This window comes from Megascapheus bottae, chromosome 12 (genome assembly GCF_031878675.1).
Source record: "Megascapheus bottae isolate mThoBot1 chromosome 12, mThoBot2.hap1, whole genome shotgun sequence".
Lineage (NCBI taxonomy): Eukaryota > Metazoa > Chordata > Mammalia > Rodentia > Geomyidae > Megascapheus > Megascapheus bottae.
In genome coordinates, this window is record NC_143520.1 from 56,571,624 (window position 1) to 56,586,302 (window position 14,679).

Consider the following 14,679-nt stretch of genomic DNA (forward strand, 5'->3'; position numbering starts at 1 on the left):
GTACACACTTGTACCCAACACTTGGGAGGCTAAGGTAGAGGGATTATTAGTTTGAGAGTAGCCTGGGCTACATAGCAAGACCCTGTCTCCAAAAAATGGGGGGAAAATGGTATGTATATTAGTATTTGACATTTTTTTATTTCACATATTTTGTTATGTGAATATATGTTCCTTGATTTTCTTAATTAAAATAAGTCATGTTTTCTGGTAGTTCAAAAAGGAATATACAAATAAAAGTGTTGCCTCTGTCCTTCAGTTTTTAAAAATTGGAAACTGTATAAAACAGTTCTTTTTTTAGTGTCAGGTTCTTAAAGTTACTTTGCCTAGAGTGGTGGGACATACCTGGGTACTTGGAAGACAGTGGCAAGAGGATTGTTCCAGGCCAATCTGGCTTACTGGTCTAGCAAGAATCTGTTGTTCCACCCCCCGCCAAAAAAAAGCTTCTCAAAGAAATAGTCAGCTACTCAACTGTGAATCTTATCTCCAAATGCCCCTATTATCTGTTCTGCTACATTAACTAATGTTGGGAACAGTAACATTGTGTTCCTTCCCCCTTTATCTCCATTAGTCACTGATGAGACTGGCCGAGATTCGGATGTTGGTGCCAGGGAGCACTCGTCCTCCAGCAGCTCCCTGCCACCCCGGGAAGAGAAACAAGAACCTGTTGTGGTAAGGCCTTATCCACAGGTGCAGATGCTGCCTGCACACCATGCTGTTGCCTCAGCCACACCTGTTGCAGTAACAGCCTCGCCAGCACACCTGACACCAGCAGTGCCACTCTCGTTTTCTGAGGGACTTATGAAGGTAATGGAGTCCTTTCCATTTTTACACTGAAATCACAGCGTCTTGGGAGGCACACGTAGGAAGATTGTAGTCTGGGGCCATCCTGGGCAAAGTTAGCTTGAGATCCTATTTGAAAAACAAACTAAAAACTGAAGAACTGTGGATGTAGGTCAAGTGGTTGAGTATATGCTTAGCAATTGTGAAGCATTGAGTTCAAGTCCCAAAACCAAGAAAAAAGGGTTCACAGTAAACCATAGCTAAAGACTGCCAATACTTACTGGCTGTGCCCTAGCCTAGGATTCTGCTTCATCTTTCCTGTTTTGGCTGTTAGTTCAGCTCTTTGCCACTCAGCTAAGCTGTTTTTGATGTCTATACTGCACAGGTCAGTTGGCATGATAGGATCTTTGATGTTACCCATTTTGATGTTGATGTTTTTCAACTTAAGGGCATGCTAAGTTTTATCTTGGAGTGAACTCTTCAATAAGAGAAGAGTGATTAATTTGGGCATCAGTTATTGGAAATTCTGTTTTCATCTGTCCAGACTGCATTATATAGAAGAAAGGTCATGGGCTTTGACCTATACAGACTGGAACTTTATTTCTTGTACTGATTTTTATTATCTGTGTTTCTAAGCAAGTCACTTAGCTTGGCTTTGGATATTTCCTCTCCTGTAAAATGAAAATGCTAGTATAGAAAAGCTTTGGTGCTAACAGATAAATCATATAAAGTAGATGGTATCTTCCATGGCCCTGTCCAGGTTTGTTTTCTGTAATGTTAACTATAGAGTGAAGTATAGCATTAGAACAAGATTATTGATGTGTTTCATGTGGTTTTCTCTTTGCAGCCGCCCCCAAAGCCCACCATGCCTAGCCGTCCCATTGCTCCTGCTCCACCTTCTACCTTGTCACTTCCCCCCAAGGTTCCAGGGCAGGTTACGGTTACCATGGAAAATAGCATCCCTCAAGCTTCAGCCATTCCTGTGGCAACAATCAGTGGACAACAGGTTTTTGTTTTTTGGCTTTTTTTCTCTTAATTTTCTGATTTTTTTAATTAAGATGTCATACTGTTGATCATTATTTATTGAGTGCTCATAGTATTGTAGGCACTGATCTAAATAAAATTTAAGTGATGGAGTCAGGAGTTTGGCCTAGCATGCACGAAGACTTGGGTTCAATTCTTCAGTACCACATACAGAGAAAAGGCCAGAAGTGGTGCTGTGGCTCAGGTGGTAGAACTCTAGCCTTGAGAAAGTCCAAGGAGAGTGCTCAGGCCCTGAGTTCAAGCCCCAGGACTGGCAAATAAATAGTTACTGGTGTCTGGACATGGAAGGTAGTAGATTCCAAAGAGGAATAGGGAGTAAAAGCCAGCCTGAATAGTGGTAGCACATAGTATATACTGAGTGTCTTATATGTGCTAGGCATACCTTTGTTATCTTCAGTGTGAGATATATATCAAGTTATAACCATCCATGTCCTTGAGGAATCAGAGTCCAGACTTCATTTAGGAGAAGGTAACACTGAAGAGTTACAATGATTAGATTACCTAGCAACAGCACAGAGCAGTGGTTCTCTAGGCTTATCTTGGAGGAGAGCATATGTGTAACTTTTGGGATTCTGGCAGGATGCCTGTACTTGTGAATGTGTATATTGAAATCTCTTGCTCTTAAATCTTTAAAAAAAATTTTTAAAAAGCTTATTCTATTATATCTATTTGACTCATTGCATATTTAAAATTATTTAACTATGAAAAAAGTAAGTCCTAAAACACGTTCCTTTTCTTTTCACAAAACAATTGATATTCCAAAATTATGCCCCATATGCTCTTTTTTTTTGTTGGTGTACTGCTATCTACTGCCAGAGCCTTGGAACTCCACCCGAGAAGCACTAATATCAGGAAATTGGAACATTTAAGGGGTCAACTGGAGGAAGGTTAGGCAGTACCTGTTACATACTGCCATTAACTTAGAAATCTTTGGTAGCATAAAGAATAATGAATGAGGCGGGGGGAGGGAAATGGGTACCAAGACATGTGAAAGGGTATCAATGTATGTGAATTAATGCACCTTCTGTCTGGCAAATATCATGTAACCCTTTTACTAATTACAATAAAAAAAAATGCAAAAAAAAAAAAAAAAGAATAATGAATGAAGGGGCCGGGAGTTTGGCCTAGTGGTAAAGTGCTTGCCTAGCATGCACAGAGACCAGGGTTCGATTCCTTGGTACCACATACATAGGAAAAGCCAGAAATGATGCTGTGGCTCAAGTGACAGAGTGCTAGTCTTGAGGAAAAAGCCCAAGGACAATGCTCAGGCCCTGAGTTCAAGCCCCAGGACTGGCAAAAAAAAAAAAGAATGATTAAGATATATGTAGATATAGACATATATACACATACATAGCTAGATATACATATATATGTATATCTATCTATATCTGTCTACCTATATACAAAGAGAGAGAAAGAGGGGAGAGGGTGGGGAGAGGGAGAGAATGGGGAAAAATTAGCTATGGGCCAGGAAAGAGAAAACAAGTTTGAAAGGCCATTGTTGCAAATGAGTTTCTAAAAGTAGAAATTCAAGTATGTCATCTTCTACTGAGTCTAGCAACAGTGGAGGCCTCCTAAATACTTCTGATCAGCTTGCTGACTTGGGTCATTGTACCAGTGGGTGAAAAAGCTACAGCTCAATATTTTTATCTCTTTTCCTTGGAGACTTCACTATCTAAAGGAGCAATGTGGGGTGAAAATGTAGTGGCCTCCTGTGCACAGAGCCTTGAGTTTAATTCTTAGTACCATAAATAATAATTTTGTTTTTTTTCCCCAATTTAAAGTGAGCTGGCCCCTGTGGCTTAAGCCTGTAATCCTAACTGCTCAGGTAGCTGAGGTCTGAGGATCTCAGTTCCAAGCCAGACTGGGCAGGAAAGTCCATGTGACTTATCTACAATAAACTATTTTAAAAAGACCCCAAAATAAACCAAAAAAAACAAGCCAGAAGTGGAGCTGTGGCTCAAGTGGTAAAGTGCAAGCGTAAAGCAAAAGAAGCTCAGGGACATCACCCAGGCCCAGCATTGGTGCATGCACACACACACCCCCTTACTCTGACATTTGAAGGCAACTTTGACTTCTAGAGGTCATGGCTCAGACCAATCACATGAAAATGACATTGGATTTCATTTCCTCTAGGGACATCCCAGTAACCTGCATCACATTATGACCACAAATGTACAGATGTCTATTATCCGCAGCAATGCTCCAGGGCCACCTCTACACATTGGAGCTTCTCACTTACCTCGAGGTAAACACTGCATGTTTTGTTCAAATTCTGAAAATAAAGTTATAGGTAGTTAAAGGTTTGAGACAGAATATATGAAGAATCATCTTGTTGAAATTTACCAGTTGGGACTGGGACTGTAGCTTGGTGGTACAGTGCTTCTTAGTATGCATGAAATCCTGGGTTTGATTCCTTAGTACCATATGCATAGAGAAAGGTAAAAGTGGTGCTGTGGCTCAAGTGGTAGAGTTCTAGCCTTGAGCACAGAGAGGCTTAAGGACAGAGCCTAGGCCTCGAGTTAAAGTCCCAGGACTAGCCAAAAAGAAAAAGAAATTACAAGTTGGTAAAAACAAAACTTAGTGCATGTTTTTAAAGTGTACTTTTTAAGGTTTCATTTGACTAAACATGTATATGTAAACGTAAAGTTGTGTTGCCAGTCCTGGGGTGTGAACTCAGGGCCTAGGCACTGTCCTTGAGCTTTCTCAAAGCTAGCACTGTTGTCTACCTCTTGAACTACAGCACCACTTACGGTTTTTTCTGTGCAGGTGATACTGAGGAATTGAACCCAGGACTTCATACATGCTAGGAAAGCACTCTACCAGTAGGCCACACTCCCGGCCTATGTTTGTGAAATTTTTAATTATATTTCTGTAAGATTAATTTATTTTTATAGCTAAGTTCAAGTAAGCTATAAGATAGTAAATTTAATAAATTTTTCCCAGGAATGTAATCTTCCATTGCAAAGTATAAAACTTTTTGGAGCCAGGTGCAGTGGCTCACGCCTGTATTCCTAGCTACTCAGGAGGCTGAGATCTGAGGATCAAGGTTCAAAGCCAGCCCAGGCACAAAAGAACCTGAGACTCTTATCTCCAATTAACCTCTAAACTTCTAAATGTGAAGTGAGGCTTGGCTCAATGGTAGGGCAGTAGCCTGGAGCTGAAGAGCTCAAGGATAGCACCCAGGTGGAGTTCAAGCCCCATTACCCACCAAAGAACAAGAAAAAGAAAAAACTTTTTGGAGAGTATTAGTAAAACCAAGTTAAACATCAAACCAGGTTTGCTTAGGCAAAGTATATATAATGCAGTTTCCTCAGTTTAGAGTTCACTTCTATTGTACAGGGTCTGTAGCATCATAACTATTTTCATGAAAGCATCAAAACTAATTGCCCCTGTCACAGTGTTTATATCTGTTTAGAAGAACAAGGGCATCAAAGATTGGATAAAGTGTCTCTGTCTAGTGATTTAAGTACTCAAGCCTTAGCCAGTAAAGAAGGCACTGTTTGTAGTGTGCTCCTTGTTTACAAAACAAGCCATGGATACTGGGCGCTGTGGCTCACACCTGTAATCCTAGCTATTCAGGAGGCTGAGATCTGAGGATTGCAGTTCAAAGCCAGTCCTGGCACTAAAAAGTCCCTGAAACTCTTTTCAATTAATCACCAGAAAACTGGAAGTTGTGCTGTAGCTCAAGGGGTAGATCGGTATCCTTGATCTGACGAGCTCAGGGACAGTGTCCTAGCCCAGAGTTCAAGTCCCACAGCTGGGGGGGAAAAAAAGCCATGGACTATAATAAAGCAAAAGAAAAGTGAAATCAAGCCATTAGCACGAAAATGATAAAAGTGGACAGACTTATCTCATGTTGAGTGAGATAAGTCTTAAGTTTAGAAACCCAACTAATATGTTTTGTTCATTTATGGAAGCTAGGTCTAAAGGATATACATACTCTACTTGTTTACACATATATATATATATACACACACACACACACACACACACACACACACACACACATGGTTCTAACTCTAGGACTGCATAGAGAGAAAGAATGATGTAGAGTGAATAGTTTTGTTGACATACATCCATACATCGAAATTCTATGCCTATAAGCCTAGCTACTCAGCAGGCTAAGCTCTGAGAATCAAGGTTCAAATCCAGCCTCGGCACAAAAGGACCTGAGACTCTTATCTCCAATTAATCTCTAGAATGGGAAGTGGGGATTGGCTCAAGGGTAAGGTGGTAGCCTTGAGCTAAAGAGCTCAGGGACAATGTCTAGGCCTGGAAGTAGGGTGGTAGCCTTGAGCTGAAGAGCTCAGGGACAGCACCCAGGCCAAGTTCAAGCTCCATGACAGGAAAGGGAGAACAAATATGGTGAGTGAAGATGAATGTGGTTGAAGTACTTTATTTACATAAATGAAAATAGAATAAAACTTGTTGAAATTTCAATAGGGTTATAAGTGGGAAAGGGATACATTGTGAGGCAAGAAATGTCAAAACCAACTTATTCCTGGTGCAGCTAACGTATGCTAATAAATGAAAAGCAAAACAATAACTAGTTTCATTTAAGAATATTCTTAGGGCCGAGAGTGTGGCCTAGTGGTAGAGTGCTTGCTTAGCATGCACAAAGCCCTAGGTTCAATTTCTTGTTATTACATACACAAAAAAAGTCAGAAGTGGATGATAGGGCTCAAGTGATAGAGTACTAGCCTTGAGAAAGCCCAGGGCTCAGGCCCTGAGTTCGGGCTCTGGGACTGGCAAAAAAAAAAAAAAGTTACTAATTTTACTAAATCTTAATCCTTGATACACAATTTTAAGTTTTCTTTGTGACCAAATAGGAAATATATATAACTTAAACCCCATACCAACATATTAAAATTTTTGAAAGTATTACTTTTTTAGGAAATACAATTACATCTATTTAAATTGTGAGTCCATATGCCATACTAATAATTTTCTTTTCTTTTTTTTTAGGTGCAGCTGCTGCAGCCGTGATGTCTAGTTCTAAAGTAACCACAGTTCTAAGGCCGACATCACAGTTGCCCAATGCTGCTACAGCACAACCAGCAGTCCAGCACATCATCCACCAACCAATCCAGGCATGTGAAGCTGGGATATTCAGCCTGCAAAGTTTTCTGCTTTTTCTGTATTTGGGTTCTTTATATTTTTATTATCTCTAAGTAGTTGTACAAAGGAATTTGCATTTAATGCAGCAGTTTATGAATACAATGCGTCTCAATTAGTGTCACCCCTTTCTCGGCATTCTCACCCCCTCTTCCAGCTCAGCCCTTACCTCACTTTATTTTAGAATTCTGAATTTTTTTTTGCCATTTAACAAAATAGTTTATACATACAGTGCCTCTGATCTGTGTCATCCTGTTAGCCTTGTAATACCACAGCTTTCCCTCTGTCTGATACTAAGAGGAGTCCATAACCACAGTGAATTGAGCTTTTAGGAGTTAGGGGCATTTAAAAGATATTCAATGTCATGTGATTGTACTGGAGAGATGTAGAAGAAAGATAATGAATGTCCAGGAGTTTGACCTAGTGGTAGAGTGCTTGCCTGGCATACACAAAGACTGGGGATTCCTGGATACCACATACATAAAAAAAGCCAGAGGTGGTGGGTGTCACTTAGATGTTAGTGCTCTAGCCTTGAGAAAGCCCAAGGATAGTGCTCAGGCTGAGTTCAAGTCCTGGGACTGAGAAAAAATTTAAGCAAAGAAAAGATAATAAAGATGTGGTGGGTCAGGGAAATAGGGTTTATAGATGTAAAGATGCAGTGAAGAGAGAGTACTGGTTATGGACAGTGTTGCATAAAGGCTGGGGAGATTGTAGAGGGCTTGACATTCACATCAGTGTAACATATAAGCCAGGCGCGGTGACTCATACCTATAATCTAGCTACTAAGGAGGATGACATCTGAGGATCTCAGTTCAAAGCCAGCCCAGGCACTAAAAAGTCCATGAGACTCTTACCTCCAATTAATCACTTGAAAACCAGAACTGGTGCTATGGCTCAAGTGGTAGAGCCCTAGCCTTGAACTGAAGAGCTCATTACTGCTATTCCCAATAACCAAGGTATAAAAACAGCCCAGATGCCCTACAATGGATGAGAGGATCAAGAAAATGAGATACATGTATAAATGGGATTTTACTTCTAGATTAGAAAGAATAATATTGTATGTCATTTGCAGGGAAATGGATGGACCTAGAACAAATCATGAGAGAAACTGCAAGTTTTTCTCTCATATGTGGGAGCTAGATCTAAAATACAACTAGCCATGATAACATATAACACACAAACTGATTAAAGGCGGCATACTTAGGGGAAGAATCCAATGGTATAACTGCTGAAAAACTAATTCATTTATCGAAATGAATACCGGAAAGCGGAAACCTGTTTGGGTCAGGAAATGACAAAGAGAGAGGGAGGAAGAGTGAGCAAATGGCATTATATTTGATGTATATTAAAATTGAACTATGCAACGAAGGTAGGTACAGAAAGGGGAGATGAAGGAGAACAAAGGGGCAACAATGAAGGAAGGAGTAACATTGACCAAGAAGCACTCCTTTAAACAACGACTTAATAATAATAGTAGTAAATAAACGGAAGAAAATGTATTTGACTTTAATGTGATTTTCTTCCACTTTCTTACTTGTTTTTTTTGTAGTATTTTGTATCTAGAATTAGTTTTTTTTATAAGTATTGTTGCTCAAGTAAATAGAAATTTTTAGCCGGGCACTGGTGGCTCACAATGAATCCTAGCTGCTCAGAAGGCTGAGATCTGAGGATCATGGTTCAAAGCCAGACCAGGCAGGAAAATTTGTGAGATTCTTATCTCCAATTAACCACCAAAAAGCTGAAACTGGAGGTGTTGCTCAAGTGATAGATCACTGTCCTTAAGCATAAAAGCTTAGGGTTAGCTCTCAGGCTCTGAATTCAAGACCCAAGATCAGTGTATGCGCGCATGCGTGCACACACACACACACACACACACACACACACACACACACACACACAGAAATTTTTTTTTATATATATATTTTAACTCTTGGTCTTAGAACAATCTGTGGAAACATGCTTAGAAGGGAGAAGATTTTCTGTCATTTGACACAGATACACGCATCTAGAGGTGAAACTTAATTTTCTTTCTTTTTTTTCTTTTTCCAGTCCTGGGGCTTGAACTCAGGGCCTGAGCACTGTACTTGGGTTTTCTCAGAGCTAGAGCTCTACCACTTTTGCCACAGCACCATTTCCAGATTTTTCTATGTACATGGTACCGAGGAATCGGGTTTTTGTGCATGCTAGGCAAGCACTCTACCACTGGCCCCTTTAGTTTTCTTTTTAGCTATCTTTTGGGGGCTTTTTGCCTCTTGTTTTAAATGGAATGTTTTCTCTTTGCAGTCTCGGCCACCTGTGACCACTTCCAGTACAATCCCCCCTGCTGTAGTAGCAACTGTCTCAGCCACGAGAGCCCAGTCTCCTGTCATTACAACAACAGCTGCACATGCTACTGACTCGGCACTGAGGTATATTTGTGGGGGAAAAGGATGTAGTCATCTTGCTAGCTTCCCTGTATTGTGCTTTTTTTTTTGTCTTTCCTACATTCTTTAACTTCGTAGATATTATAGTTTGGTATTCTAGAAAGTGTGAATAAAGTAGTGAACAAACAGCAATTCCTTACTTCACAGAAATTCTGTTTTTAGGAACTGGAGCTAGTATTATACATATCATTTTGTACATGATTCAAAAGATTTGGAGCCAGGCAGTGATGGCTCACTCCTGTAATCCTAGCTGCTTAGCAGACTGAGGATTGCAGTTCAAAGCCTGCCTGGGCAGGAAAATCCTTAAGACTCTTACCTTCCACTAACCACTAAAAACCCAGGAGTGGAGCTATGGCTAAAGTGGTAGAACACTAAGCACAAAAGCTCAGGGACAGTGCCTAGGCCCTAAGTTCAATCCCATGACTAACCAAAAAAAAAAAAAGGTGGGGGGGGGGAATTAACTAGTTTATGGAGGATTTGGTGTGGTAGATCGACTGTTTAGGAGCTAATTACTACTGATTTCAAGACAGGAAGAACTTTGGTAATAATACATTTGGGCAATATGTAATGAATAGCTATATGGTTATCTAAAAGAAGTGTTTTCTAGGCATCTGAAACAGTTTGTGCAAAAATCCTGAGAGAGAAGTATGTTTGCCATGCATAAGGAGCAGCAAGGGGCTAGGAGATGGCAGGATCTTCTGATCACCCAGGGCCTTTTGAATCACTTCATGGATTGAGGCTTTGCTGGAAATCTTAGCAAAATTTTGAGCAGAGAAAGGTGATGGTCTAAAGTCGTAGGTGAATCCACTTGCTTGCTATATAGAGTACATGTGGAGAGACAGAGTTGGAAGTAGAGGATAAGTAGCCAGAGTAAGATGATGACAAAGGTGCAATGACATGGTTAGGTTCTGGATAGATTTTGAAGATGGAGTTGAGAGGAATGCTGAAGAATTACATGCAAGTATGAGAGATGATTCTTTTGGTGCTTGTTGACTTGAATATAAAAATGTAAAGTAGGATTGGATTTTTATTTTTTTCCATATATTTTTTATTGTAATTAATAGAAGGGTTACATGATATTTGCCAGATAGATGGTGCATTAATTCCCATACATTGATACCCTTTCACATGTCTTGGTCCCCATTTCCCTCCCCTGGATTTTTATTTTTAATCATCATCAAAGTATCTTTTCCCATATATGGTTAATTTTTTTTTTTTTTTTTTTTTTTGCCAGTCCTGGGAAGGCCCTGAGTCCTTAAGCTCAGGGCCTGAGCACTGTCCTTGGATTTTTCTCAAGGCTAGAACTCTACCATTTGAGCCTCAGCATCACTTCTAGGTTTTTTTTAAGTATGTGGTTCCAAGGAATTGAACCGGGTCTTCATGCATGCTAGGCAAACACTCTACCACTAGGCCAAACTCCTGACCCTGGTTAATTATTTTAATTGAAAATGGACCTTGGATTTTGCCAGAGGTATATTCAGCATTCACTCATATGACAAATACTGTATACTTTTTATAATCAGTAAATTACACAGACAAAACCTTATGATCAGATAAATTTTTTACATAAGCCTATAATTAAGTTAAATTCTTAATGCCCAGTTTCTTTGGTCTTTGGTAATAGCAAATGATCTTGGAGATATCAATTTCTGTGGAAGAAATAGAAGAAAAATTCACAGCCCTATCTTCCAGAATAGTATCAGGCCCCAAATGGTTCCATCAGATGCTCAAAGACCAGAGTAATCAAATGTAATGAAATTGGTTCAAGGTATACAAAACAAGTGAAATTCCAGAAAAATTTAAGTGAGAAATCTAAGTCATTGTGCTAAATAGAGGTTTTTGTTTTGTTTTGTCGGTCATGGGACTTGAACTCAGGCCTACGGCATTGTCGAGCTCTTCAGCTAAGACTTACTTCCCTACCCCTTGAGCCACAGAGCTACTTCCTATTTGCTGGTGGTTAAGAGTTAGGGTTAAGAGTCTCATGGACTTTGGACTTTAGTGCCCGGGCTAGCTTTAGAACCGAGATCCTCAGATTTCAGCCTCCTGAGTAGCTAGGGTTACAGGTATGAACTACCACACCCAGCTTTGTTTTCTTTAAATAACAGTTAAAAAAAAACCTCATGGTGTGAATGATGAAATTTGCACATTATTCCAAAAGAATTAACCGTGTTTTTTTTTTTTCTTCTTTTCTTTTTTCAAGTTCTAGGGAACCACACATGCTAAGCAGGCACACTATTGCTGAACCATATCTTCAGCCCCAAAAAGGCCTCGGTTGAAGAAATGATAAATTTGATTTTCACATATTCTGAATCATTTTTCAGAAGTATATAAGTCATAGTTTGGTTGATATAATTGTTTGGTTTCTATATTTTTTCCTTGAGTATTATATATATTTTCCCCTGTATTCTGGAGCTAGATGATGCTATAAAGGAGTCTGAAGCCAAGCATGTTAATCTGTAAAGGACTGATCTTATTGTTTGGTTGTCCAAGATTATTTTGAACGTCAAATTTACTAGGATATGTTTGTAGTGACCATTATTTATGGTTTGTTTGGAGCCATATTAAATACCTTTTCAAACTTTAGCATAAAAATACTTGTAGGGGCCAGTAGTTGGGCCTATTGGTGGAGTGCTTGCCTATGCTGGGTCTCTTCTCAGTTGTCATCTTGACTAAACTTTCTTTGCTTTGAATCACCTGTTTTTAATTAGTTCTCAGCCTAGCCTGAGCTTACACTGGATTAAGAAGAATTTTTTTGACAGTCCTGGGGCTTGGACTCAGGGCCTGAGCACTGTCTTTGGGCATTCTTCAAGGCTAGCACTCTACCATTGAGCCACATCACTTCTGGCTTTTTTGTGTATGTAGTACTGAAGAATCAAACCCAGGTCTTCATGCATGATAAGCAAGCACTCTATCACTAGGCCACACTCCCAGCCCCTCCGTTCTGGTAGGTTGTTGATAGTCACTACTTCTCTCATGTCAGTGGAAACAGACCATATAGGTAGCATACCCTCAACTGAACACTTGTACTTGTAATCCTCATTACCTGAGAGGCTGGGGCTTGAACTCAGGACCTGGGCACTGTCTCTAACCTTCTTTTACTCAAGACTAGCACTCTACCACTTGAGCCACGGTGCCACAGCTTTTTCTGAGTAGTTTATTAAAGATAAAAATCTCACAGACGGGGCCGGGAGTTTGGCCTAGTGGTTAAAGTGCTTGCCTAGCATGCATGAAGACCCGGGTTCGATTCCTCGGCACCACATACATAGAAAAAAGCTGGAAGTGGTGCTGAGGCTCAAGTGGTAGAGCTCTAGCCTTGAGAAAGTCCAAGGACAGTGTTCAGCCCCTGAGCTCAAGCCCAGGACTGGTAAAAAAAAAAAAAAAAAAAGAATCTCACAGACTTCCATTCTTTTCTGGGCTGGCTTCAAACCACCATCCTCAGCTTCTTGAATAGCTAGGATTACAGGTATGAGCCACTGCACCCAGGTAGGGAAGGTACTCCTGCATCTTGTGTTGGCTTCAAACCACAGTCCTCAGATCTCAGCCTCCTGAGTAGCTAGGATTACAGGTGTGAGCCACAGGTGCCTAGCCCTGCTGCTTTTTTTTTTTTTTTTTTTTTTGGCAGTCCTGGAGTTTGAACCCAGGGCCTTGGCACTATCCCTGAGCTTCTTTTGCACAAGTTTAACACTCTACCACGTGTGCCACAGCACCAATTCCAGCTTTTTCTGTGTATATAGTACTGAGGACTCAAACCTAGGGCTTCATGCATGCTACAGAAGCACTCTACCACTAGGCCACATTTCCACTCCCCTTGCTGGTTTTGACATGACATTGTTCCTATATCTTCCCCTATTCCTTCCTCCCTTCCCCAACTGGGCCCTGAACTCAGTGGCCTCACATTTCCTCAGTTTGCTTGGTCACAGTTTGCTACTCTGCTAGTTTGAGACAAACCTCCAGCTTGGCTATTTTGCTGGTTGATTGGAAATGGAATATCAAAGACTTCTCTGCTTAGGTGAGTTTGAACTATAGTCCTTTAGATATCAACTTCCTGAGTAGCTAGGAGTCTTTGTGGGTTTGTTTGTTTCCAACTTCTCTTTCATCTTAGAATAAGAGTCCAAGAGAGCTTTACCATTCTGCTGCCTCATCTTCCTGAATGCTGGGATTACAGTTGGCACCACCTGGCTTATCTGGCTTGGCTTTTTGTCTTTTAAGGCCATTTATTCAAGCCATTTGTGTATATCTCTTATGTTTCTTAATGCAAATACGATTGGATTCAAATGCAGTTCATATTTTTATCCTTTTTAAGCTCAAAGAATGTTCAGTCTCTATACCCTGCTTTAGCTTGCATAACATATCAAAAATCTCTCATTTGGGCACTTTGGGTTCCATTCTTTTGGTAGACTGTGTCAATCCCTTGTATAAATACATTTGAAGTTTTTTCAGCCCTTTACTATGACAGGTGAATAACCATGTACTAATATCATTGTACATATATTGCAAGACTGTAACAGATTCCCAACTTGGTTGAAGTAACCATTATCTATCTAATTGTAGTTTTCTCATCTGCCATCTAATTGCCTACCTTAGGGTTTATACCAGTCTATACTCTTTCCATTTTAAAAAATCTGATAAATGATCAGTATTTCTGAATTTTAAATGTTGTTTATTTCTGATTGTATTTTTATTTTTGGTTGAGACTACTACCTGTAATCCTAGTTACTCAGGAGCTAATACCTGAGGGCCATGGTTCAAAGCTAGCCTAGGCAGGAAAGTCCATGATATTAACCACCAGAAAAAGCCCAAAGTGAAAGTGTTGCTCAAGTAATAGAGAACTTGCCTTGAGCAGAGTGTCGGGATAGCACTCAGGCCCTGAGTTCAAGCCCCCATGTTTGGCACTAAAACAAAACCCTACCTCACTTCCAAGTGCTGGGATTATAGGCTTGTTCCACCACAGCCATCTGTGTTTCTCTTTTTCAAATGTGAGAGTGACTTTGTAGCATGCATCTATAGTACTAGCTATTTGGGATTCTAAGTTAGGAGGTTCTTTTAAAACCAGCCTGGGCAACACCGACTCTGTGGGTGTGTGCGCGCGCGTGCGTGCGTGTAAGAGAGAGAGACAGAGAGAGAAGGAGAATGCATTTCTGTTCCTTTGTGTACTTTGCTTATATGTTTTGCCAAGGAGGAGGTTTGCTTGTTTGTTCATGTAATTAATTTTATCAATATTTTTATTTTATAGCTTTTGAATTTAGGAAGTTTTTCTTTTTCCTGAGACTGAAATTTCTAGTCTCAGAGGCACTGTATCATTGAAGTATATCCC

The 14,679-nt window shown here is 40.2% G+C and overlaps 1 protein-coding gene across 5 annotated transcripts in view; it reads left to right on the plus strand.

Annotated features, from left to right (window-relative positions):
* Positions 1-14,679, plus strand: part of Sap130 (Sin3A associated protein 130) — a 67,497-nt gene that overhangs the window by 8,603 nt on the left and 44,215 nt on the right. For all 5 annotated transcript variants that reach the window (XM_090343010.1, XM_090343011.1, XM_090343009.1 and 2 more), the window contains exons 3-7: positions 569-804; positions 1,628-1,786; positions 3,961-4,072; positions 6,793-6,917; positions 9,226-9,350. In XM_090343010.1, the coding sequence (XP_090199136.1) occupies positions 569-804; positions 1,628-1,786; positions 3,961-4,072; positions 6,793-6,917; positions 9,226-9,350 (757 nt within the window). The remainder of the gene's footprint in view (positions 1-568; positions 805-1,627; positions 1,787-3,960; positions 4,073-6,792; positions 6,918-9,225; positions 9,351-14,679) is intronic.